Raw genomic sequence first — 25,955 nt, 5'->3', positions numbered from 1 at the left:
CGGCATGAGACTAGGCATTAGACCACTATTTCTCAAATAACAGTTACCTCCCTTGGATTTACAACAACAACAACAATATTATCCGAAAGGTATCCAGTATCATATTTTTCTCGTGTTATCATGGTACTAAGCCTTAAAAATGCATAGAGGTGAACCTAACATAACAATTCTTGGTAGTGTTTTCTTGCCCAATACACAGAAAAATATCCAATTCAGACAAAAAACAGCATATCTGAAGAAATTTATTACAGTAAACCCGGCCTAGGCTTGGCCCAACAAATTGTGAGCTTTAACTGAAAAAAAAACACTGACCCCTAAAAACTTAACCACAGGGATGATGACACGGACGCCGACAAATAGGTTACTGCATTACAAATTGGGCCCGGGTTGACCAGAAATAAAATTGGTTTCGGACCTGATTGTCAAATTTTTGCCTGAGTTGATTTAAGGACCTGATTGTCAAATTTTTGGCCTGAGTTGACGTAGGGACAGGGGTTTCGAGACGTTTCGGCCCCAGGACGTATCGGCCCCAAATTACCCAAGACGTTTCGGCCCTTAACCAAATCGGCCCCATAATATGTACTGTATTTTAAACCGATATATTTATATCATTTCAATGATTAAATGAATCAATTAATATATATATTTTATCATTTTGTATAAAAACTAGATTATAATAGTAGTAGGGGAAAAGTAATCAATACAAACAGAACAGAACATAAACTTTATTTGAAAAAATATAATACACAAACAAACAATTATTTACAACATATATAGATAATATTTTATTAATACAAACAGAACAGAACATAAACTTTATTTGAAAAAATATAAAACACTAACAAACAATTATTTACAACATATATAGATATTTTATTAATACAAACAGAACAGAACATAAACTTTATTTGAAAAAATATAATACACAAACAAACAATTATTTACAACATATATAGATAATATTTTATTTGAAAGATTAAGAAGCAAGACACAAAACAACACATGAGACAGACATTAAATTATCATCAACAACTATTTAACAGTGACGAGTTTGATGGATACGAAAATACAAGTACAGAACAGTTAAACAATTTTACTTGAAACGAAACAAATGTGAACAGACACTTTTTTATAAATAACATTTTTGAAATTTTACAATTAAACAACTTTACTTGAAAACTTGCGTGAAGAGACATTTATATAAATTACATTTTAACAATAAAAGTGAAAAAACAACACAGGACGGTTAAAATATTAACACTAGATATATACAAAATGAAAACAATAACAAATCAAGTAGAACAAATAATAGTCTTAGTCTATAGTATAGTGTCTATAGCTTTCCTTTTCAGTACATGAGCACAGTAACATACTTATATCATTTACATGTACACTTTAGCAACCTCTGTGAGGAAATCCGAGGTTATCAACTCCCGTGTGTCATTGGCGTCCCAAAGCTTCTCTAGTTTTTCATGCAGCTCCGATACTTGGGACGTCTGTACCTTGTAAGTAAGTGTTCATTGACTTGTTGTGCTTGAATGGATACCAGTTCACTTTCCGCGTACAAAAGGGGAATTAGTACATACATCTGGACATTCCCTCTACCAGCCTTTCCATTAATTCTACGGTGGTAGCCTGTAACAAATCAAAATAATTGTATAATCACGTATATGGTATAACAATTAATTAAAAATTACGTATAGTTTAATTAAGATCAAAAGATAATGTTTTCTAAGTAATAATTGTAATTAACTTTCTTAATCCAGAAGCTTTAGTGGTTTTACAAATTAAGTAACCTGCCTTTATTGTTTGTTACACCTTTAAAAACATTAACGTACATCTAAATGGTTCAAGAGATCAAAAGATAATAAATAATTATTTAAAGAATTAAAGTGTCATAATTGTTTAATTGTTATTAAATTAATTGTTGTTAATCAATCAAGCAATATACTATAGTGGAAACGTCTAGCGGAAAAGGGCCGAAACGTCCAGGGGCCGATTTTTCGACTGGGGCCGATTTGGTTTGGGGCCGAAACGTCCTGTTTCCATTCCAGGTAGTCTCAATATTTCGACTGCAACACCTACATGTACCAACTTTACACAGTGATATTACAGGGACGTTGGCCTTTGCGAAGGGCGATCATCGTCCGAATAATAAAACGTTTTATATCACTTTTGGATGACAAAATTATAAGTATTTGATGAGTGGTGGTACTCTTGATAGAAATAGTAATTTTTACATCACAAGATGAAAATACATCTTGTCTTTATAGAAAAGAACTTGACTTTTCTGTTTATTGTATACTTTTTCTCCTTTTTGACCTTACAATTCTTTAGACTCAGCAAGATACCAGTGAAAATACAGAAAATATGTTTCTATAAAGTCAATACAGTTATCAGGCATAATGACATGAACCACGGATTTATATTACAAGGATCGGACACTTTCGTTTAGTTTAAAGTCTTGTCGCCCGCATGAGCGGAATCGCACATCGGAAAAAGGTGGACGGAATGAGAGATGGCGGAACGCGCGGAGTGCCAAATATGACAGATTTTCACAAGAGTATGTGGTGTGACTGCAGCTTTGTGAAAAATTATACACATATGAATGTATTGATACAGTATTATTTTGTGTAGCTAAAGTATTAATATATGAAAATATGCTGATAGAACGATGCAACGCTTAGCTAAAAAATGACCTAACTTAAAAAATATTCGTCTATTGTTTAGGCATACTCTCTACACTTTTATGCTCTTTTACTTCAAGCACAAATTACTACCGCGATTCAGATTAAGGTAATTCTTTTTACATGGTTTGTCAGGTTTAATGGGTGCATTCCAAAAAAAAATTCTTGATTGCTTTAAAACTTTTAAAGAAATTCCTGTTTGAAATTTGTCTTTATTTCTGTGAATTATTATTTTCAAATGATTTGTACATTTTTTGTATAATTATTAGTATAAATATAGTACTAGTAAATATTCTTCTTATTAGTGTATTAAATATATTTTTCAGATCATTCTAGACAAGCGTTCATATATAGATAAATTCATTAGATTGGCAAGGAAGAAACTTTTATTGGCATACAGAACAACTGTTTTATAATACTGTATTTTTTGTTTATTTTGAAACAGATTTTTTCATAGATATCCTTTACAATTCACGTCAAATGATTTATTCGTCATATGTTTATTTTCATTATTTTTCAAGGAAACGGCTGTACAAATTTAGTTGTATATTTTTTATTTCATTTATAAATGTTCATAAAGAAAATAGGATTTACATTGTATTTATATATATCCTCTTCAGAATTGTTTTCTTATCACACATACAATGTACCATGGATTGTAGTTAAAGACCGTGCACATACAAAATATACATTCAAATTCTATTTGTTTTTGAAGATTGTGTGTTGCAATTATCACAATGTCATGTAACCTGGTAATGAAAGTTTGAAAATAAAATTTTTTAATTATCACTTGTTACCTGGTAATAAACCCCCTTCAAAAGTAATTAAACTTCAAAGAAATTTAAGCGATGAATAAAAAATAATCAAAAGTTACTTTTATTTCGCATAATACTGACTCAAACTGTGAAGATTTTTTATTGTTTTTCTAGCGTTACATTAAAAAATATCAGAAATATCTTTCTACAGGCATTCAAATAAAAAGAATAATTAAAATATACGAGTGACATTGAAAAGGATAGAATCGAGACAGCCACACGAGAGTACTTTTAAAACTGTTACGATGATTGTCTACTTCACTACAAAACAGATTTACAAAAAATAATAATGATATAAATGATGAATGAAATTTAAATATTCTATGAATATGGCAATATTAAAATCTTGGCAATATTTTGTACTAAAAAATGAATAAATTTTTTTCTCTCATGTGTTGAGCGAATTGTAAAGCCCGTAATACATTGCCCGTTAAACAATTGTGTGTTAATAAATTTGACTACATAACCCAATAAATCTTAAATATTGCATCTTTGATCATCTGTGAATAACTTACATCGGCTTCTTTTTTATTTTGAAATTGAATTTATTATGTTACCGTAATAATAAATTTCAAATACCTGCTTTTTATATAAAAAATGTAAATTTACCGCGGACTTCGTCAAATTAATTTTGTAATAGTTGTTGCGGACAGATAAACTGAACCTTTAAAAAATAAATTAGATATTTGAATAAAACAAGTATTTTTCTTCAAAATAAACTTTAAATTTCCAAAATCGGATAATAAATGGAAAAGCTATATGGTATTTTGTAAAGTAGGTATCCGTTGTGAACGGGCATTTACGCTAAGCGCCGGAAAATTATCGATCGATGTACCTTTAGTGGGTGCACAACAAGATATTTAAGCATTAATATAGGGTTAACTGGAAGTGTCTGATCCCTGTAATATAAATCCATGCATGAACACAATGGATTGTCTTCAAACTTGTGCATACAAGAAATTTAAGAAGATTAAACTGAACTTGACCTTATACTTGATTTACTATGTACATGTATTTTCTTACAATTTGTCAAAACTTAGTTATTTATTTACAGATTTGATTCATATTTGGACCAAAGAACATATATGACACAACTGACATGTTGAATTTTTCAGATATGACCTTGACTTTTAACTTAACTTGACTGTCAAGGACAAATTATTAAAACTGGCTTAAATTGTCATAACGTAGTTATTTATTTACAAATTTATCTGATTTATACTTGGATTGTTTCTATTAAGTTTAGTCTGTTTTAAATTGACAGCATAAAAGGCCATTTATATAAAGGAGTTGAATTTACTTTACTCAACTTAATATGCTTATTCTTTTATGTAGAATGGACACTGGTCAGCAAGATAATTCACCTGTTACAGACCCATGTGTTGCTCAAGTAACATCTTCTGATTTATTTACACATGACAATGAATCAGCTAATGCATATGTACCAGAAATGGAGATGACAAGTGAAGAAACACAAAAAGTGGTAACAGCTGAACAAAAGAGGTAGACATTCCTATTTTGTTAATACTTTCACGCATATATAGTTGTTTCTGTGCTTTAGAATTTTGGAGGCCTATGAGAGAAATGTCAATTTTTAGGAAATTCATATTGCAGAGAGGATAATGAAAATATTGTATTTATTACAGATAAAGAAATTAATGAAAACTTAGACACTAAGCCCACATAAAATTATGGAAAATCTGTCAAAATTTCAAATTAGCAAAATAGTGCACATTCTGATTGTTATGAAGTACGGATATGACATTAAAATTAGTGAATTCTGTCAGATTTTCATAACATTGACTGCTTAGGAACAATAATAGATTCATTTAGTAAGAGATTTATTTGGCCATATATAGACGACGTCTCAGCCATATTAAAAACATTTGTTGTCATTTGTTAAATGATTGTCTGTCATCCAGTGTCCATCTTTTAACATTTTTACTTAAACAACATCTTCCCCTAAACTGCAGAGCCAATAGTGTAGAAATTGTATGGAAATGATCGTTGGGTGGTACTCAAAAATTGCTCAAATTGTGCCAGATGGCTGCCAGAGCTTAAAATAGGAAAACCTGTGACATTCTCTTCTCAATCCCTTGCTATATTTTGATAAATGATTCAGCAATGATATTAAGGTAGTCATTTTCAAAAATTGCACAAATGGTTCATATCTGTTAAAACAAGATGCCCAGCATAGCTAAAAAATGAAATAAGCTTTAAATGATTTTTCTTACTTAGTCACTTGTTTGATGTAGATCTTGTTCATGTTAACAATATCCTCTGGTGAGCAAATAAGTGCCATCATGGCCCTCTTGTTTTTCAGAAGTGAAGAGGGGACACTAGAGATACAGGTCTTTAGGTCCGTAGAAGAGGCGTATTCATATATAGCAAACTATGAAATAGCAACAAACAACAAATTTGTGTGTATAAGAAAAACTGGAATTAGTAGATCAGGTAAATTATAATTAATCATTTGTAATAATATTTCTACCTCACCTGGGCTCTGTTAAATTTTGTTAAATGGTTCCGTTTGGCTGAACAGAATTTCTGCTCATTTATTCCTATAAAATACAACTATTTCTAATATCTAGAATAATTTTTTGCCTAGAGTTAAGATAGTTGACAGATAGCATTGCCTTGTAGGTATTAATCATGCCCCTTGGGTGAATATTGACCCATTCTGGGATCTCCTGTTTTATATAAACTTATATACAGTCAAGTATGAAAACACATTTAAGTGTTATTGTGTCAATTTGTAAAAGAATTTAAAGCCCAGAGTTTAGATATTTGGCATGTAGCATCACTGTAGATTTCTACAAAAGATATATTCATCATGACCCTCAGGTTAAAATTGGACCTGTCCCGGAAGTCATTAATTGCTTTATGTAGACTAAGGTATAGGAAAACATGTCTTATCTTTTTGTGGATAATCATTATGCCTCTATGTTTGGCATATAGCATTGCTTAGTAGACCTGTATAAAAGATTTATGAATTACATGTATGTGCTTAGAGTATAAAATGCCTCCACCTTGTAGCTCATCTAGTATCATAAGGATAATTGAGATAAAACATTTTTCAGACAAGTTTCTTCATTGGTACTCTTCTCTAATTGAAAGGTTATTTTTAATTACTAAACAAATTTTCATTTTGGAAGTATAGTTCAATTCCTTTGTGGTGCTCGTTTTTTGGTTCCTACATGCTAGAACTAGTGCTAGTGTTCCAAAGATGGTGAATGAAGATTTGGCAAGAGAATATTCTCTTTCTTTAAGATATTGCATAATTATTGCAATTTTCTTGTGAAATTGTGATCTGTATTAAAATTCAAAATAAACTAACTGTAGAACTGTTTACAACATGACAACATTTTATTGTGTTGCCAAATGTAAATGCATGTTGTCAGGTCATGGAATTTTCTTTAAAATTGTTGTTCTATATAAGCAGGTGAGGAAGTGAATACAATTACACTATGAACTATTTGTACAGATTAATTTCTGACATTTCAGATGTACAATCATTAGATGATTACCGTATTATCTTCAACTACACATTTTATGTAGGAGATCAGAAGAAAACACTAAATGACGGTATGGCAACTGTGTGCCTGGGTACTGAAGAAAAATCATGCCAGTATGGGCGTAATTATAGGAAGCCAAAGGTAATTTCTAAGCATCTTTTATTATTATCTTTTGCCCTGTTTATTTTTTGCCTTAAGAGCCAGCAATAAAGAAAAACAACAACAACCTATTCTTTGTATTCTGTACTCTGGTAAGCAATGCAGGGCCATCATGACCTTTAAATTAAGGTTTAATTGTGATTCTAATACGACCCACAATAGAAGGACCGAAAGTAGGTGTTATTAAGCAATAAAACAGACATGTGACGTAACCACTAAAAATTTGAATGCTGAAAATAAGTGCAAGTAAGCTTAACCTTTTCCCTTATATAAGCGTGTTTCGACGGCTTTTTGCCCCCCCCCCCCTTTTGAGGCCTCAAACAGTGAAAAAATGCCCTATTTAGGCCCCAAACACTGTTTTTCATTTGAGAAATGTTGTTAAAAAAAGTGACTACTTTTTCGGCGCCGTCTCCCATCCAAATGTTACATCAGGGGGTTGCCAGAAGGGGGATGTGCCCCCTTCTGTTTGGGGCTTTGAATCGCCAAGAAAATTTTGGACATGTGACAGGCTAAAAATGGCCTCAGGTCGATCTTAGGGTAACTAGTAACCGACACTGAAAAGCCTTTTACTCTATCTCAATTCATTGAGAAGTTGCAGCACTTTGAAATCTGTTTTGGGAAAAAACAATGCAAAATAGGGATTTTTTCGCAATTTTGAGACGTCCCCCTGTTGCCATGGTAACAGGAAATTCATGATTGAGAATGCTGTTACAGAGGCTATGGTCTAATCAACATTTGTGCCAAGTTTCATCAGTATTGAAGCATTTTTCATAGTTTCATAGCAGTTTGAAATTGTTACAGGAGGCTTTTCAATGAAAACGGCCATTTTTCGCAATATGCTCATGGGGTAAAAGGTTAATATTAGGTACAGCAGCATTTTTTTGTTGATGTCGTTTTAGAATCGAAATAATATATCCAAATTTGTGATTTTATCAAGTGATAAAATCACTGTTTTTATCGTTTAGATGCACATCATATTATATCATGAGGGCTTTTATTATAATTCCTTACATTAGAATCCCAAACACTGATTTTATATAGTAATAAAATCGCTGTTTGGGATATTTTATTTCTTAAATGAAAAGCCTTTTTAGATTAATTAAAATGTTATTATGATGTCACCTGAAGAATCATGGGTATGACTTGCGTAAAAACTTGTATAACTATACGCTGCTGCTTATATTAAGCAACAATTAATTAATTACACATTCACTCTTCAATTAATGTAACAGCAATTTTGTGAAGAATGTAACTTAGTTTAAATGAAGCATGTTTTTTACAGGGAAATCGTGATGAAAATGCATTTAAAAAGACAAGAAACGTTTTAAATTCCTCTAAGAAGCTAGGCTGCCATGCTGTTATTCGGATAAAGAAAGTTCTTAAATTTCCAGACTATAATGTAAGTATTTGTATTAAGCTCATCTTAGAACATTTATAAATTTGACTTAGAAATTTTGTTGTTGCAAACTTAAAATTTGGTTCAGATTTTCTGTCTGAAGGAATGTTTCATTAAGTTGGTAAATTAAATCTGAACTTTTTGGTTGGAGTTATGGATAATTGATGGGAGAAAGTCATTGTTGTATTAAAAAAAAGATTTTTTTTACATGTGCTTGTACAGCCTTTTTTATTGACTGATGTCTGTCATATAACATAGAGCATAGGATAGGTTAGGGTCACTTTTGGTCACCACTAATGGCCGTCAATTACATAATTTCTTTTTGCTAATTTTTCATTTTATCTTTCAATTTTTGCATAAACAAATTATACCATGTTCAAGGCACCCTTTATTAACTATTTATTCATCAAATAGCACTAACATGCCAATTTCCATTTTTTCAATCAGGTATAATACTTATTTATGGATTTGGTTTATTCATGGACAAAATACCACTTATGATAAAACTGACAATAGTGATTTATTCAAATGTGACTTTGAGCTCTGAATAACCTTGACAGTCAAGGTCAAATATGAAATTCAGAGTATTCTTACTGCAATATTCTTTCTTCTTGTTTGAGTAAAGAAGTAGAAGAAAGAAAAGGTTGAGTGTAGTCCCACATTTAGTCTGGTGAAACTACTTGTTATGAATATTAGCTTTTGTTTTAATTCTTTGACTTATAGTTTCAGAATACAGAAATGAATGATAGAAACCGAAGAAAAATGGTTAAAAAATTAAGATTAGAATTCAGCGAAGAAACAAAGCGTTTTATATTGGTTTACGTTCATATAGAAACAAACCATAACCACCCACCATGTCCTGTTCAACGCCGAACAAGATATATAGGCATAAAACACAAGATAAGTAAAGGATGTAAAAGAATACCTTGTGTAAGTTATTTTAGATTGAACATGTTGAATGTACATGTATAAAGCTTGGAAAAATGATTCCTTGTCACCATTGTACCTGCATCCTATTTCTGTAGTAACGTTTTCTTTGTTCTATCATCTTAATGCAAACTTTGAATTGTTTTTCTCAATCTTAACCAAAACATACATGTATATTTCAAGAAGAGTCAAGGTACAGTCTTTCAACTTGAAATAAATTTATTATGAAGTGCAGGCAAGTCTGCCATTCGTTTTGCAGAATTATATGCCTCTTTTCTACTTTCCTTTGTTTTTGTTGCAACTCCTACTACATTTTTCAAGTGATTTTACCTAAACTTTTACAGAAGCTTTTTTGTGTATAATGTTGTTGTTTAGCGATTTAAATTTTTTGGCAGAATAATGGTCCTTTTTTAAAAATACTTCTAAACTTGTATGTTGATAAAGATTGATTATTGATAGTGGTTGCCAATCGAGCATTTTCAATGCATGTGGTGCTCTTGTTTTTTTACTATATCTTCTTTCATAATTACTTAAGGTGTTTACATGTAATACTTAAATCTTTAAATGAAAATATTCTAGCATAACTTCATCACATGTGGCAAGTTTTTTAGCTCCATTGCTTCAAGAATTATTTTAAAAATGTAATGTTAATTTTTCCTTTTCATTAAAAATATTTCTCTTAATGAATTGTTTTTCTCATAATTTTATATGCATGTTGTGTATTGTTCAATATTTGGCATTTTAATTTTATCAGTTAATATTTACCAGTAAGCACTTTATACAATAGAATTTTGTTATTATAATATTCAAGTGTTTAAACATTTTTCACAGGAATATGATGAATATGTCGGTAAAGGACTTGTGCTGAAGAGAAAATCTGCAAGTTTAAAAGGGAAAGATTTGTCAAACTTGGCATTACAATTTAAAAATGTTCATGAAATACCTGCATTGATTGCTCGACCGAGAAAAGATCAGAAACTGGAAGATATGGATATTCATGAGTTGATGTTACTTTACTATGAAATTACTGGTCAAGTTCCAAATGAGATGTTTGCTAAAGCCTGTAAGCCTTTTATAAGACAGAACCTGATATTGTTGCTGCACCTGTGTATAGTTTTTGCTAATGCTAGCATGGATAAACAGGTTTGTAAACATCCAAATTTTACAAATTTGTACATATTGTACTTTTGAAAGGACATTATTCTGCCTTAAATTGTGTTGAAATGAAATATGCACTGCATGTATCATAAATGTAAAGGATACAAATATTACAGATAAATAATACACCAGATAGGTAGGTTATTCAAAGAAATGTGAAAAGTATACTACACACCTTGACATTGTTAAGCTTTTGCATACAGTTTAATATTTCTTCAACAAGTTGTTAAATTTTGTCTCATTTGTATCCACCTTTAGAGCATATTGCCTATTGGCCCGCAAGACCTTTTTAAGTCCCCCCTAAGTGGGTAGATATATAGCTCTTGTACTGTCTGTCTATTAGTCCATCTGTCTTTAAGTCGATATGTCTATTAGTCCCTCTGTCTATTAGTCCATCTGTTTTTTAGTCCATCTGTCTATTAGTCCCTCTGTCTTTTAGTCTGTCTGTCTATAAGTCCATCTGTCTTTTAGTTCATCTGTCTTTAAGTCGATATGTCTATTAGTCCATCTGTCTATTAGTCCATCTGTTTTTTAGTCCATCTGTCTATTAGTCCATCTGTCTTTTAGTCCATCTGTCTATTAGTCCATCTGTCTTTTAGTCCATCTGTCTATTAGTCCATCTATCTTTTAGTCCATCTGTCTTTTAGTCCATCTGTCTATTAGTCCATCTGTCTTTTAGTCAATCTGTCTATAAGTCCATTTGTCTTTTAGTCCATCTGTCTTTTAGTCCATCTGTCTATTAGTCCATCTGTCTATTTGTCAATCTGTCTATCAGTCCATCTGTCTATTAGTCCATCTGTCTATTAGTCCATCTGACTATGATTTCACTAAGGTGGCTACAAGAACAACAGGTAACCATAAAGGTTAGAGCTTAGATAATTGGCATAAAACATCATGTAGTAGACCTCTACCAAGCTTGTTCAATCAATAGCCCTCGGAACAAAATTGGCCCAGCACAACATGGGTTTACATTATATGTATAAAGGAAATTATAAAAATTATAAAAAAAACAAAAACATCCCCTCTAAAAGTCTACAGCTACTTTGCTTTGTTTGATTTTACTGTGCACCAACACAATCTAGGTCATATAGCACTGAAAGGCTAGAGCTAAGATATTTGACATTTAACATTGCAATGTTAAGGTTATTAAATCTTTTCCAATACAGTCTGGTTTAAAGGGCCATCATTGTCCTCTTGTTTTGTTTTTATCTTTGAATTTTAATAAAACTGTGTTTGTAAAAATTACGTTGTAATAATAAAATAAAGTGATCCTTACTGAAATTCGACTGTTAGATGTTTAGATGATGTAAAATGTGACTTTATTGTAATAGTTTTACATGTGCTTGTGTTTAGCAGGCTAATAATGATCATGAGCTTTTATAGCTCATCTGTCACAAAGTGACATGGTGAGCTTTTGTGATAGCTTTTCATCCATCCTCTGTCTGTAAAATTTTACCTTAAACCACATCTCCTCATAAACCGCTAAGCTAATTTCATCTAAACTACACAGGAATGTTCTTTTGGGGGCAACCTCTAAAAATTGTTCAAAGAATTTAATTCCATGCAGAACTGCCATGGCAACCAAAAGAAAAAACTAAAAATATCTTGTTTTAAAAAACCCAAGAGGAAGCGCTTAGATATTTGGCATGAAACATCTTTTACTGAGTGTCAATCAAGTTTGTTCAAGTCAAAATTCGCCCAGCCCTGGGGGTCATTGATTTCCTTATATGTATATAGTAAAAACTTAAAAAATCTTCTTTTAAAAGAACCTGAAATGCTAGATCTTAGATATGTAGCATCTTCTGGTGTGTGTCTACAAAGTTTGTTTAAAAAGAAGCCCCATGGTTAATTTGGCCCTGTCCCGGGGGTCTGATTTTCCTTACATGTCTATAGAAAAAGCTTAAAAAATCTTCTTTAAAAAAACCCAAAGAGCAAAGGCCTAGATAATAAGCATGAAACATCTTCAAATGGGTGTCTACAAAGTTTGTTCAAATAAAAGCCTTAGGATCAAAATTAGCCCCGCCCCAGGGGGTCATTGATTTTCCTTATATGTACTGTAAATCCGTGTTTTTTGCGATGTTTTAAGTTTTTGCTATTTCATTTGGTGTCAAAGGGGCTCCACTTAAACCTTTTGACCTATTTCTTAGGTGAGCAATCCAGGGTCTCTGGGCCCATCTTGTTTGGCTCTGTACTGCAACAGCAGAATTAGTCACACATCAGTTGAAATCATAGGCAGTGATGTTTCTTTATATAGTAACATGTGTATTAAGATGTAATATTCACCATCAGAATGTCATATTATCATATAAACAGCCTAAGATTAAAAACAAAAAGAGTAATGTGTGAAGGTTTTATTGTTTTATGGTTTATTAGTGAAAAAAATACAAAAACAAAAAGCCCGCAATTTTCTAATCATTGCAGGGCAACTTTTGTGAAGTGATGATGTTTTAAAGAATATGCCAAAATGAGCAAAATAAAGCTTTAATATTTATGTGCATGCATATTTAAAAGGTACAGAAATTTTTTTATCTTTGGATGTCAGTCTTTAACAGAACCTACAGCAAAGCATGTAAGCTAAAAAGGCAATAAGATTGAGAAATTTATTTGCATTAGTGTAAAATATATTACAATGTATATGTCTTAATAAAAGTATTATTATTTTATAAATAGACACATATAAGTGTTCGACTTAAGGGTACAGAGAGAGAGTTTACTCCAGTAGAATGTTATGATGAAGATTGTGCTGTGGTAGACTTACACATGCATTGTCCATTCTGCTCTAAAACAGACTCATACACAGATGTATCACTCCTGAAGGCACATTACACAAAACAACATGTTGACAAAGCTTTGGAGTTTTCTGGTAAGTAATTACTACATGTAGTTATTTAATTGCAGCAAAATGATAAGAACTGTAGGATAGTTTTGTATGTATTCCTATGTATGGGTATTGCTGGCAATATTTGATTTATCAATCAACACTGTAAAAGTCATATAAAGACATGCCGACTTTACTAGTAGGGTTTTGCCTCTAATGCTGCATTATATATTATTTCTGACACAATCTGTCACAGATCTTCTATAAACAAGCTAAATAATTTCCTCACAATTACAATCCTGGAATCTACAGTTGTTAGGGTCAAGTGTCCTGATGTTATTGATTTATTATGCTCCCCGAAAAATTTCGAAGGAGCATAAATTATAGTTGTCAGGTCGTCCCTCTGTCTGTCTGTCCATCAGTCAGTCCGTCCGTCCATACGTACGTCCTGAATTCATGTCCGGCCCAAAACTTTGTTATTTGAAGTCGGATTTAAAACTATTTCCCAGAAATGATCACCAAATTAAGACAACGTGTCGCACACAACATTTGGGTCGCTACCTTGAAGGTCAAGGTCACAGCATGACTTTGTAGCAAAATCGTGTCCGGTCCATAACTTCATTATTTGAAGTCAGATCTTAAAACTATTTCACAGAAATGATCACCATATTGAGACGATGTGTGGCGCGCAACATTTGGGTTGCTTCCTTGAAGGTCAAGGTCGCAGCATGACCTTGCAGCAAAATCGTGTCCGGTCCATAACTTCGTTATTTGAAGTCGGATTTTAAAACTATTTCACAGACATTATCAACATATTGAGACAATGTGTCGCGCACAACATTTAGGCCACTACCTTGAAGGTCAAGGTCACAGCATGTCCTTGCAGCAAAATTGTGTCAGGCACATAACTTTGTTATTTGAAGTCGGATATTAAAACTGTTTCACAGAAATGATACCATATTGAGATGACGTGTCGCAAGTAACATTTGGGTCACTACTTAGAAGGCCAAGGTCACAGAATGACCATGCAGCAAAATAGTGTCCTGCCCATAACAACGTTTTTTGAAGTTGGATTTAAAAACTATTTCACAGAGATGATCACCATATTGAATTGACATGTCGCGCCCAACATTTGGGTCGCTTCCTTGAAGGTCAAGGTCACAGCATGACTTTGCAGCAAAATCATGTCCGGTCCTTAACTTCGTTATTTGAAGTCAGACTTTACAACTATTTCACAGAAATGATCACCATATTGAGACAACGTGTCAAGTGCAACATTTTGTTAGCTACCTTGAAGTTCAAGGTCACAGCATGACCTTGCAGCAAAATTGTGTCTGACTCATAACTTCGTTATTTGAACTCGGATTTACAACTATTTCAAAGAAATGATTACCATATTAAGACAATGTGTCGCGCGCAACATTTGTGTCGCTACCTTGAAAGTCAAGGTCATAGCATGACCTTGCAGCAAAATCGTATCCAGCCCATAACTTTATTATTTGAAGTCAGATTTTACAACTATTTCACAGGAATGATCACCATATTGAGACAATGTGTTGCGCGTAACATTTGGGTTGATTTTACACTTTGAACTTTGTCTGTGACATAACTCTGACACTACAAGAGGTATACCTTTCTGTGTCCAAAACCTATTCGGGGAGCATTACCCGGTTCAACCGGCTCTTGTTAGTGGGGTAATTGAAAATTTTTAATTTTGTCAACAAAGCAAAACCAAACAATTCTTTACTTGTCTTCCAATAATAATGGATGAAATGTACATGTACATACAATTATCTTGTTTGTTTAAGAACACTGAAACTCGTTTATAAGGAACTCATTCAGATTTTGACATTTAGTTCCAAGGTTTCTTATAAACAATATAGGGAAATAGTATCTTACAAATAATTTGTAGAGATAGTGAACATAAATATATAATGAACGGCTTACATGTTCAATGATTTTATAGATATAATTGTTATTTATTCTTATCATAAATTTATAGACAATCATAGGTTTATTAACATACCCATATGTCACAAAATTTAATATGCTGTAATTACAAATCGTAAGCATTTCATTTTTGGAACAGGTTAATATAATTACATAAGATAAAAGTTTATTAATAGTTATTTATTGACAGCTGGTCTATTTATAGTAATAAATGCTCTCAACTTTATTTAGGCAAATCAACAATACAAAAAAAAACCAATAAGAAACAGTTACAATATTACCATTCCATATATATAATGGACACAAATGTTCTGATTTAACTCTTGGTTATACAAAAGTACATAGATTATCCATTACTTGCTTCAACAAACATGCATCATACTTGAGCCAACTCTATCCGGGCATAAGCCCATCCGTCCAAAAATGACAATGGGGACAAAAGCCCTCCCTTTTCAATGCACACAACATATCAACATTGTAAATGTGAATATTTTTTGTTTTCCATTGGCATAAGTGTGTTTATATGAGCTTGGGCACACTTAATTATGCTGTGTTCCAGAACATTCCGAACAGGCATCTGAATAATAAATGCTAAAATCTATAAGCACTAATTTATTTACGAAAATTTGAAAGGATTACTTGCATATGAAGTAAGATTGATAGAGTAAAAATGATGAAAAGAAGTTCAAATGAATGTTTGGTATATGGCATGGGTGTGTTCTAGCTCATACACAAACGAAGGCCAATTGAAAAAAATAACAAATATACACTAACATACTTATGCAAATTCTTAAACTTAACACAAAAATTTCCATTGATTATTTTATGTCCATAGCAAGTATTTGTTTTTATATTTTATGTTAATTTAGTTTTGAGCAAATGAAAGATTGAATATATAAGATTTAAAAACATGTGAGTATGTTTGAATTTATTTTCTAGCACATTGAAAAAAATTTGTGTAAGTCAAGAATTTGCGTAAGTATGTTAGTGAAAAGGTATCCAGGTATTTAACATACATACATATTTTTGTTACACTGTGTTCGAGTTTACTACAAGTAAGTACCACTGTAGAAGTATATTTGTTTGCTTGATGACTTTGTATGGATTTTGATACCATTTATAGGGTTTTCATTATGAACCGATTGGCGATCAAAACCATCAGTTAAAATTGGTTGTATTTTCAGCCTGTATATTAAACTATCACTCTTGACCATGGGCAAAATCTGTTGTGTTCTTTGTTGCCTCAGATAAAAATGAATACCCTGCATTTATTGTTTAGAATGATGTCACAATTATTGCATTATATTTCAGGTATGAAAATACTTCGGTGTTATGATACATGTATAATTGATGGTAAACATGTCTGTAATAAAACATTTAAAGGAGGTCACTGGCATTGTTTTGCCTGTTCAAATGCCATTGAAAGGCGTGTTGACTGTTTTGCACATTACAAGAGACATTTGAATGACTTTGGCTCCAGTTTTCAAGTTTGTATAGCACAGGTAAATTGGGATGTAAATGTTGTAATGTTAATATTTTGAAGTTATTATACATTGTTGAATGCAATAAACAATTTTATTAGAATATAACCAATGCACCTCCAGCATTTTTACCACATGACGTTCCATTAGAAATCATTATTAGAACAGTCTTATCAATTTAATCTCTTTTTCATTTCCAGAATACAAAAAGTCCATGTTAAATCCATATTGCACCCCTTCGAGCCTTGTTTTCTTTTTTTTTTGAGAGTCGAAAATCCTTATCAAATCCTAATTGCAAATGAAGTAACAAAGTTCTGTCAAAATGCCAGAAAATGGTGGTGTGAAAAAAAAAATCATTCATCTTGGTTGAGAACAACACTGATTCAGTTTAACTCCAACACAGCTGTAATCAAAGCACAAATGGCGCTGGATTTGTTTGGGTCTCAGAATGTCAGAAAGGTGAAGATTGTGAGATTGTAAAACAGTATGTTTTTGTATAGTGCCGCCAATGCCTTCCAGCGTTTTAATTGTAGTAAAATAGCTATAAGACTAATTGCAACACTGATATTTGATCCAATGTTTATTTGACTTGAGTTGCCTTAACTGGCATTTGAACTCCAGACCTCTCGCTTCCTAAGCAAGCGCGCAAACCCCTCGGCCACGGTGAATTTATATTCTAATGGCGTGTAGAAAACCATATTATTCTAGTTAGGGTTTGTATCGACGCTAACTGTTGTTTAACACTTGTGTAAATAATCATGGCGCTTACTATAAGCATGTTTATCTATAAAGAATAAAACATTAGAAATCTTCGACCATTCGGGAATTATTTTGCTTGAAAATTAATCAGCCTGTCATGTTACCATATTTACGCAGTAATCTCCCCTAAATTTTTGGCCTAAGTGTTACATATAAAGGGAAGTAACCGCTTCAAAAAAGCGGACTACTTTCGGCACTTGCAATTAACAGCATAAGAGTCTGAAATTTCGCTACCATTATTTGTTTGGTCTGACGACCCAAACAAATAAAAACTATGTCAGAATTTGGCTAGTGCCTCTTCCAGTATAGTTCTCATCTAATAGAGTTCAGTATTGTACTCTACAATGTATAATAGCCTCATACTATTGGACAAGTTATTGCTAGTCAAGTCTAATATAGGTTTTGCAGCTGTGTACGATTTTATATTAGTGAAAATGCTGGACGTTTATTGGTTACAATCTATCAGGACTGGAATAAAAGAAAGCTTTATCAAATCATCTAATTCACATCATTACTTATTAACAGTTATGGTATATTTCCATGTGAAAGGTGTTTCAATTGGTTATAAAGTTGACTTATTTTAGCCATACACCTGAGGGGCATACAGGGCCCGGTTGTTTAGGTTGCTGACTTCAAACCACTTGCCTTTCACTGCTGTAGGTTTGAATCCCACCAGGGACTTTGGATTCTTTCATTTGAAGAAGCTATATATCCAGCTATTTTATGCGATATTGGTGGTTTTACTCAGGTGCCTGCTTGTGCCTGAAATAATGTACAGAGGGGCATCCCGAGATGTCCCTCTACCAGTATAGTTGGAAAGTCACCATATATGACCTCTTCTATGTTGGTACAATGTTAAAACCAACCAAGAAAACATTAACATTTTGTAATTTTAAATGCCAACATGAAGAAAGGAGTGTGTAGTGGCAGCAGTGTTGGTTATTTTTTATACCCATGGATTATTGGGACATATTATTCTATGGCATTGTCTGTCTGTCCATCTGTCCGTCCTGACAGGAGGATACTAATATTAGGCTACAAGAACAATAGTTAACTGTATTTTCTCTACTGTAAACTTTTTGTGGCCATTTTTATTTTATGTGGCGAAAAGAACATTACACATAACTGTATGTTATAGCATAACACTGCAATCAACACATTATTCAAAGAGTTATTACTGTGTTAAAGCAATATTTTAAGTGAAGTTATTGGTTTCAGCAGAATAAATCTTCAATAAGTCTATTTATATTTGGATTCAAGTATGTCATATGAAAAGAAATCCATTTAAAAGAATTTCATTGAATGTGTTCATATTTGGCTAGCAATATCAAAACACAAGTCAAGTTTGTTTTCTCTGCAATCTTGATTTAATAAGATTACTTCCAATGAAAATAAAATTAGGTCATTATTTTCTATTATCTTCTGTTACTGATAAATTTTTATGTTACAGTAACTTATAACCCATTGACTGTATATTTTTCTTTTACATTTGATAAAAAGCATCAACTTAGCCGTCTTCAACTGCTTCTTGAACTGCTGTCTTTCTTTAAAAATGATACCATCTTGTAAATTTGCCATTAGGTGTATATTGCATCAACTTTCATGTCATTAACTGAAATGTTATTGATATCAAACCAATTACCCATCACTGCTGAGGATTTGAATCCCTACAGGGACTTTTGATTATTTCATGTGAAAGGTAACTATCCAGCTAGCTTACAGAAGGTTCAGGTGGCCTTCGTGTCTGAAATAATGCACAGATTGGCACATGAGGTCTTCCTCCACCAGTAAAACTGCAAAGTCATCATTTGACCAATACTGTGTTGGTGTGACGTTAAGGCAACAAGAAGGAAAGCACTAAGAAAAGTGGAGCATGCATCTCAAAAAAATATATTTCATCATAAAGTAGTGTGTGTATTCATCATGTTGTTGCATTCATTGTAAATCTTCACTTACTCATTTAAAGTAAGCTCCAAGGGTGTCACTCTGAAATGGTCTTTCTATAGGTTTCACTTTCTTATAAAACAGAGTTTAAACTCTACTGCTCGAAAGAAGTATACTCATAACATATTCATTTGGTACTAAATGTATTCTTGTTAAGTGGCCTTTGCAAATGTAAAACTAGTATTTATATCGCGGACAAAGTTCTGCTTTGGAATAGCTTTGTCAATTCTGTTAAATACATGTATATTAATTGGATAATTGTTAAACCTTCAATGTTATTTGTTATTTTTGATCAGGATCATTACTAACAATATGATTTTATTATTTCAGGATGTCAATCCAGCATCAGCAAATATCACAACTACCTATGAAATTCAGAACACACTACATGGTATAGAAATGCGCATGTCTGATACTGACAGTACACCAGATTTCAGGGATAATAGAATGTATACCATGCCAGACCCGGTCAATATTAGTCCTTTAAGTAAGTATTTGATTTCCAATGGAAAAAAGAGTGTACAGAAACACTTCTCTTTCTTCAGTTGAAGCATATTTCTCTGACTATAGGACAATATTAAGGTAACTATAAAACATTCATGAATAAATTACATTATAAAAGCTGCCTTATAAAGGTAATGACATGAACATTATGTTGTACTATATTTGAATCATTATTATTATAGCACAAATAATCGGAATTCTATCTTTATGATTGTATAAAGATATAACAATGCCCCATTGACAGATGAAAAATGTGACCAGTTTTCTGAACCAAACCTCCTTCTGTTTTATTAATGTTGTCTTATCAGGCTTTGGTACTTAAATGATGGTTCCAAAACAAGAACAACACCATGAACAGTTATAATTAAAATGCTATATTTAGTTCATTAAAACACCCGATAGATCAAATATATGTCACTCATATATGTAAATGTCCATTCCACTTGTTTATAATTATTAACTCTCTCTAAGGTATTCCATATATGAGTGGAGTAAATATGTTTGATCTATCAAGTGTTTGAATGAGAGAAAATATAATATTAATTATAACTGCTACATGTTGTTGAACAATGTTTGTCTGGAGCAAAACTGCTACATGAATGATGGAATTTCATTATAACTTGGCACAAATGTTTCCCATGTTTAGGCGGAGTGTCGGTCAGTCAAAGTTCAGATAAAAAATATTATGATGTGTAAGGGACCATAAATGGTAACTGTGATGACATCAGGTGCGATGTATAATTAAGGTTGATGTTTGCAAGGTCAAGGTCACTAGAGATGATTAAATATCCAGATATTGTCCACAGTATATCTCCTTCATGCATGGAGGAATTTTAACGTTAGTTTATAGAAATGTTCACTGCCATAAGACAAAGTGCCCTGTACATAAACCAGGTCTCTAAGTCAAGGTCACACTTAAAGCGCATTGAGACATAGGCGCAAATTTTCATCATTATGAGTGACATGCATAAAATTCAGGTTCCTGAAACCAAGGTCAAGGTTACACATAGAGGTGAGATGAAAATATAAAATATGTATGTGGACTTACTTGCTTGCCAGCCTTCTGAACACCCATATCTCCACCTAAAGCTTTTGTGATGGGCATATTTTGTGACAATGTCATCCCTGTTCATGTTAGGAAGCTATCCAGCTTGCTTAGGTAATGTCTGTGATTCCACTCAGGTGCCACCTTTTATTTCGATTACTGCACAGAGACATGTAAGGTCTTCCTACACCAATAGAACTATGGCATATACAATTTTGGTATGACTTTCAAACAAAATAGCAAAACTTATCTGTTCACAGAATATGTTGGTGGACATAGTCCTTCCAAGAGGTCATACACTGATACAGGACTTGGTGTACATGATGATGTTTTATATGTGGAGGAAGATGAACATGGAAATGTGCTGTCCACATATACAGCTCAGGTATTCCATTATCAATAGTTCTAATGAATCTGGTCAACTTGGTTTAATTTTGTAGCTTATGTTTAAATACATTATTTACTTAGGTGGTAATGTAGCAAATTTCCTTGTTATTTTCTGTTTCATAAACACATAGTTTGTCTTTTTAATCGAGACATATCAGTCTAATGCTCTGCAGCAAAGTTATCATATTTTTCAGCCAATTCCCACTGCTGGACAGGAAAATGTTGTGGTATCATATCCAGAGCACAGTGATGTTAAGCAGTTGAAAACAAAGAATCGAGAACTTGAAATGAAAATTAAAAAGTTTGAGACACAAAATGTTCTTCAGAAGTCATATGTTGACTTTCTTGAAAAAACAGTAAGTGATTATTCTCAGATATTTTAAGTGTTCAATGTTTGTTAAAATCATTTAAAATTCTCCATCATCTTTCGTGAAGCCTACTTCTGAGCAGAAATTGCTGTAAGTAATTCACTAAAATATATTTTAGTGATACTTGATCATTTATGTGTTGAACATTGCAAATGTTTAAGTTTTAGATTACTATATGAATTTGCCTGTCAAAATCTTCTGTATTTAAAATATTAAATGATGTTGGTTTTTATTGTAGATCTGTGATTTGAAAGAGGAACATAGCAAAGAAGTGGAAACATTGAAGGCTGAAAATGAAAATTTAAGAAAGGGACAAGGTGTAAATGATGAGTCTACAGGAGGACCTAATGAGGGAGGGGAAAGTGTCAACAGCTCACATGGGTCATTTGTTAGATCTGCTGTTAGTGCAATGGATCAGAAAAGCATAACAAGAACAAGTGTTTCAACAGCAGAAATTAATGCTCCAGTGAACAATTCTCTTGCAATAGGTAGAGTTGAAGATCAGCTGAGTCAACTTAGAAATGAAGTAGCAGGTTTGAGAAACAATATAAATTATAATATATCACCCGGTATCAATCTTGTGAGACCATGTAATCCTCCCTATTTCCTTCTCAAACAGGGACTCATGACACCATGTATCTTTCCTGAAAACATGACTGGTTTAGTTAATACTAATCTTGCTCAGAATGTACCAGTGAAAATGTTTCAAAACACAGCTACCTTAAATTTATTGCCTTTAAATTCTCAACAGAAAGTATTCAATACACCACCTGTTAGTTCTGCACAGTCCTGTGTAGCTAAGCAAAATACTGAGAAGTGTGATAAAGATGAATCTGACATTGACAAAGGGAGAAACAAGAAGAATGTTACTGACAATTGTGACACCAATTCAAAGATAGGAAATATTGGTATCATCTCTAATGTAGCAAAGGGAATTAAAGAATCAACAAGTAGCACACTTCCTACAGATGTCACTGTGAGTGTACCTTGTATCCAGACAGAAAATATTAAAGATACTATTGGGACAAAAATGCTTTCAAAGGAAGTACAATCTGCAGCTCAGCCAGAAGTTGTGCTTAAATCGATAAAGGAAATACAATCTGCAGCTAAGTCAGAAGTTGTGCTTAAACCAATGCAGAAAGAAAAAGATAATACAGTTAATGACAATGATGAAACCTGTCTAGATAATCCAGTATCTCAAATAAAAAATCCAGATAGTACTCCAGAATCTTCCCAAATCACAACTAACATGTCCATTAAGAAATCAGAGAATGGGGATGTTAATGATAAATCCACAATTTTACAAAAGTGTGTGACTCGTTCATTAAGCTCTGTCTCAAGTAGACCAACATGCACTGTGGAGCAAAGCACATCTGCAGTAGTCTCAAGCAAAGGACCATGTGTTACTAGTTCCATTGAAACAGCAAATAGTAAATTAAAATCTTCAACAAGTAATGTAAGTAGTAACACTACGAATGTTCCGAACATGCCCCAACCAATTGTTGACATGCTGCACACTACCCCAACACCAGTTTTAATGGTACCAAACAAGAACTTCATGAACCCGTTTATTGTCCCTCAGAATATACCACTGGGATTGAATGTTCCAAGCATTCCTGGTAATTTAAGTAAAGAATCTAGTGTACATGACCAAAAGGATCAGTTTGTAGTAGTGCAAGGTCCTACAGGTTGTTTTTTGCTTCCAAGGAGCAGCATATCAGGATTAGATCAAGTTCCTAGCACAAACACTTCAGCATTTACAAACACAGTACCACTGAGTAAAATTGATGGAATATCTGGACGTACTGGAGTGCAGGAGAAGACCACAACAACAATAGTGAATGCTGAAACAAAAACATGTTCATCAAATAATGAAAAACTATCGCAGAATAGTTCTGTGGATAATGGAAAAAACAAATCTAAACTTGATTTTGGAATGAAATCAACATCAGAAAAAGTAAAAGGTGAAATAGGTCAATTTCTGTTGGACAAACAATCCACAGCTGGTACATCAATACCTTGTACAGTCCTGAAAGATAGTAAATCAGCAACTAAAGAAAGGTATGCTGTATCTAGAAATTATACAACCAAAACAAATAAACCAAGTCCAGAAATATTGGAAGTCAGTAAAAAGGAGTTACTATCACTTCATGCAAAGTCGCTTTATGATAAATATAACGATGCTACAGAGTCAGTCACTGAAACTCCTGGTCCTGCAAAGAAAAGAAAACTTGTAGTTTTGAAGGTTGATAAAAATATGGATAAAAGTGCATTGAATGATTTTCTCAAGAAACATAAAATATTTCTCAAAAAAGAAAGTAAGCCGGATGGAACTGATTAAAAGAAACAATAAAAATGTCTAACTGAAGAACGGGACCCGATTATTTTAAAGCAGTGGAAGTCGTATTCAGAAAGAGGGACTTAAGATTTATATTTTAACTTTGACACACAATATAATTACATAAATTATGAAAAACATTTTTAGCTCGACTATTCGAAGAATATGAGAGCTATTGTAGTCGCCCCGGCGTCGGCGTCTGCGTTGGTTAAAGTTTTTTGTAAAGTCAAATATCTCAATTATTTCTTGAGATATTCAGTTGAAACTTACAATACTTATTTTTATCACACACCCGTGCCGATTTTGCGACTCCGTAAATATGGTATTGCACGGCCGTGCATATATTTTGACGTGACGTCATTAGCGTTATACAAACATAGCGTAAAGACGCGCTAAATGTTAGCGTTATACTATAGGCGCGTCAATGAAAAATGACTCTTATTTCACTTTAAACGGTCTTTATTTTGGGTATGTGATAAATAGAATATTAAATTCGTGTAAGTTCATTACTGAATTTATTGCACTCGTTGAATAAAATAATATTATGCTCGCCAGAGGCTCGCATAATATAACTTTATTCAACTCGTGCAATAAATTCAGTATTGAACTTACACTCATTCAATATCCTCTATATAGTAACAAGGTACATCAGATTGATAAGTTGGATAACTCTGCCTACAATATTGACAGAATTATGCCCCTTTTTAACTTATAAATTTTGGTTAAAGTTTTTTATAAAGTCAAATATCTCAATTATTTCTTGAGATATTCAATTGAAACTTACAATACTTATTTATAGTAACAAGATACATCAGATTGACAAGTTGGATAACTCTGCCTACAATATTGACAGAATTATGCCCCTTTTTAACTTAGAAATTTTGGTTAAAGTTTGTTATAAAGTCAAATATCTCAATTATTGCTTGAGATATTCAATTGAAACCTACCATACTTATTTATAGTAACTATGTACATCAGATTGACAAGTTGGATAACTCTGCCTACAATATTGACAGAATTATGCCCCTTTTTAACTTAGAAATTTTGGTTAAAGTTTTTTGTAAAGTCAAATATCTCAATTATTGCTTGAGATATTCAATTGAAACTTACAATACTTATTTATAGTAACAAGGTACATCAGATTGACAAGTTGGATAACTCTGCCTACAATATTGAAAGAATAATGCCCCTTTGGAACTTAGAAATTTTGGTTAAAGTTTTTTTTGTAAAGTCAAATATCTCAATTATTGCTTGAGATATTCAATTGAAATTTAAAATACTTTTTTATAGTAACAATGTACATCAGTTTGCAAAATTGCATATCTCTGCCTGCAATATTTGCAGAATTATTTGCCCCTTTGAAACTTAGAAATTTTGGTTAAAGGTTACAGGTCTTCAAAAATATTTACTTGAAACTTTACACATGCACTTAGGGTCATAATTGGAGGGTCATAATTGTATGTCACTGACCAAGTTCCATAACTCTATCTTGCATTAAGGCTGATTCATATCCCCTTTTCTACTTTGTCTCTTGGTTATTGTTTACATGCAAGTTATACATATCTCAATAACTATTAAAGATATTTTAAATATTTCACATATGCATTTAGGGTCATAATTGTAGGTCACTGACAAAGATCCATTATTCTATCTTGCATTTAGGCTGATTTTTCTCCCCTTTTTCAACTTAGAAATTCATGGTAA

The 25,955-nt window shown here is 32.6% G+C and overlaps 1 protein-coding gene across 1 annotated transcript; it reads left to right on the top strand.

Moving 5' to 3' along the window:
* Positions 1-29: 29 nt before the first annotated feature.
* Positions 30-24,513, top strand: LOC132714061 (uncharacterized). The gene is made up of 13 exons (XM_060696795.1): positions 30-89; positions 4,838-5,005; positions 5,826-5,956; positions 7,007-7,158; positions 8,459-8,575; positions 9,296-9,502; positions 10,331-10,642; positions 13,328-13,520; positions 16,737-16,927; positions 19,940-20,096; positions 21,419-21,543; positions 21,740-21,901; positions 22,152-24,513. Exons 2-13 carry the CDS (start codon positions 4,839-4,841, stop codon positions 24,252-24,254), a joined length of 4,017 nt encoding a protein of 1,338 aa, XP_060552778.1. The 5' UTR covers positions 30-89; position 4,838; the 3' UTR covers positions 24,255-24,513.
* The last annotated feature ends 1,442 nt before the right edge of the window (positions 24,514-25,955 follow it).

The sequence above is a fragment of the Ruditapes philippinarum genome, unplaced genomic scaffold, assembly GCF_026571515.1.
Source record: "Ruditapes philippinarum isolate M1 unplaced genomic scaffold, ASM2657151v2 ctg3202_1_1_1_1, whole genome shotgun sequence".
In the NCBI taxonomy this organism is placed as follows: Eukaryota; Metazoa; Mollusca; class Bivalvia; order Venerida; family Veneridae; genus Ruditapes; species Ruditapes philippinarum.
This window is presented reverse-complemented; position numbering and strand designations above follow the sequence as displayed.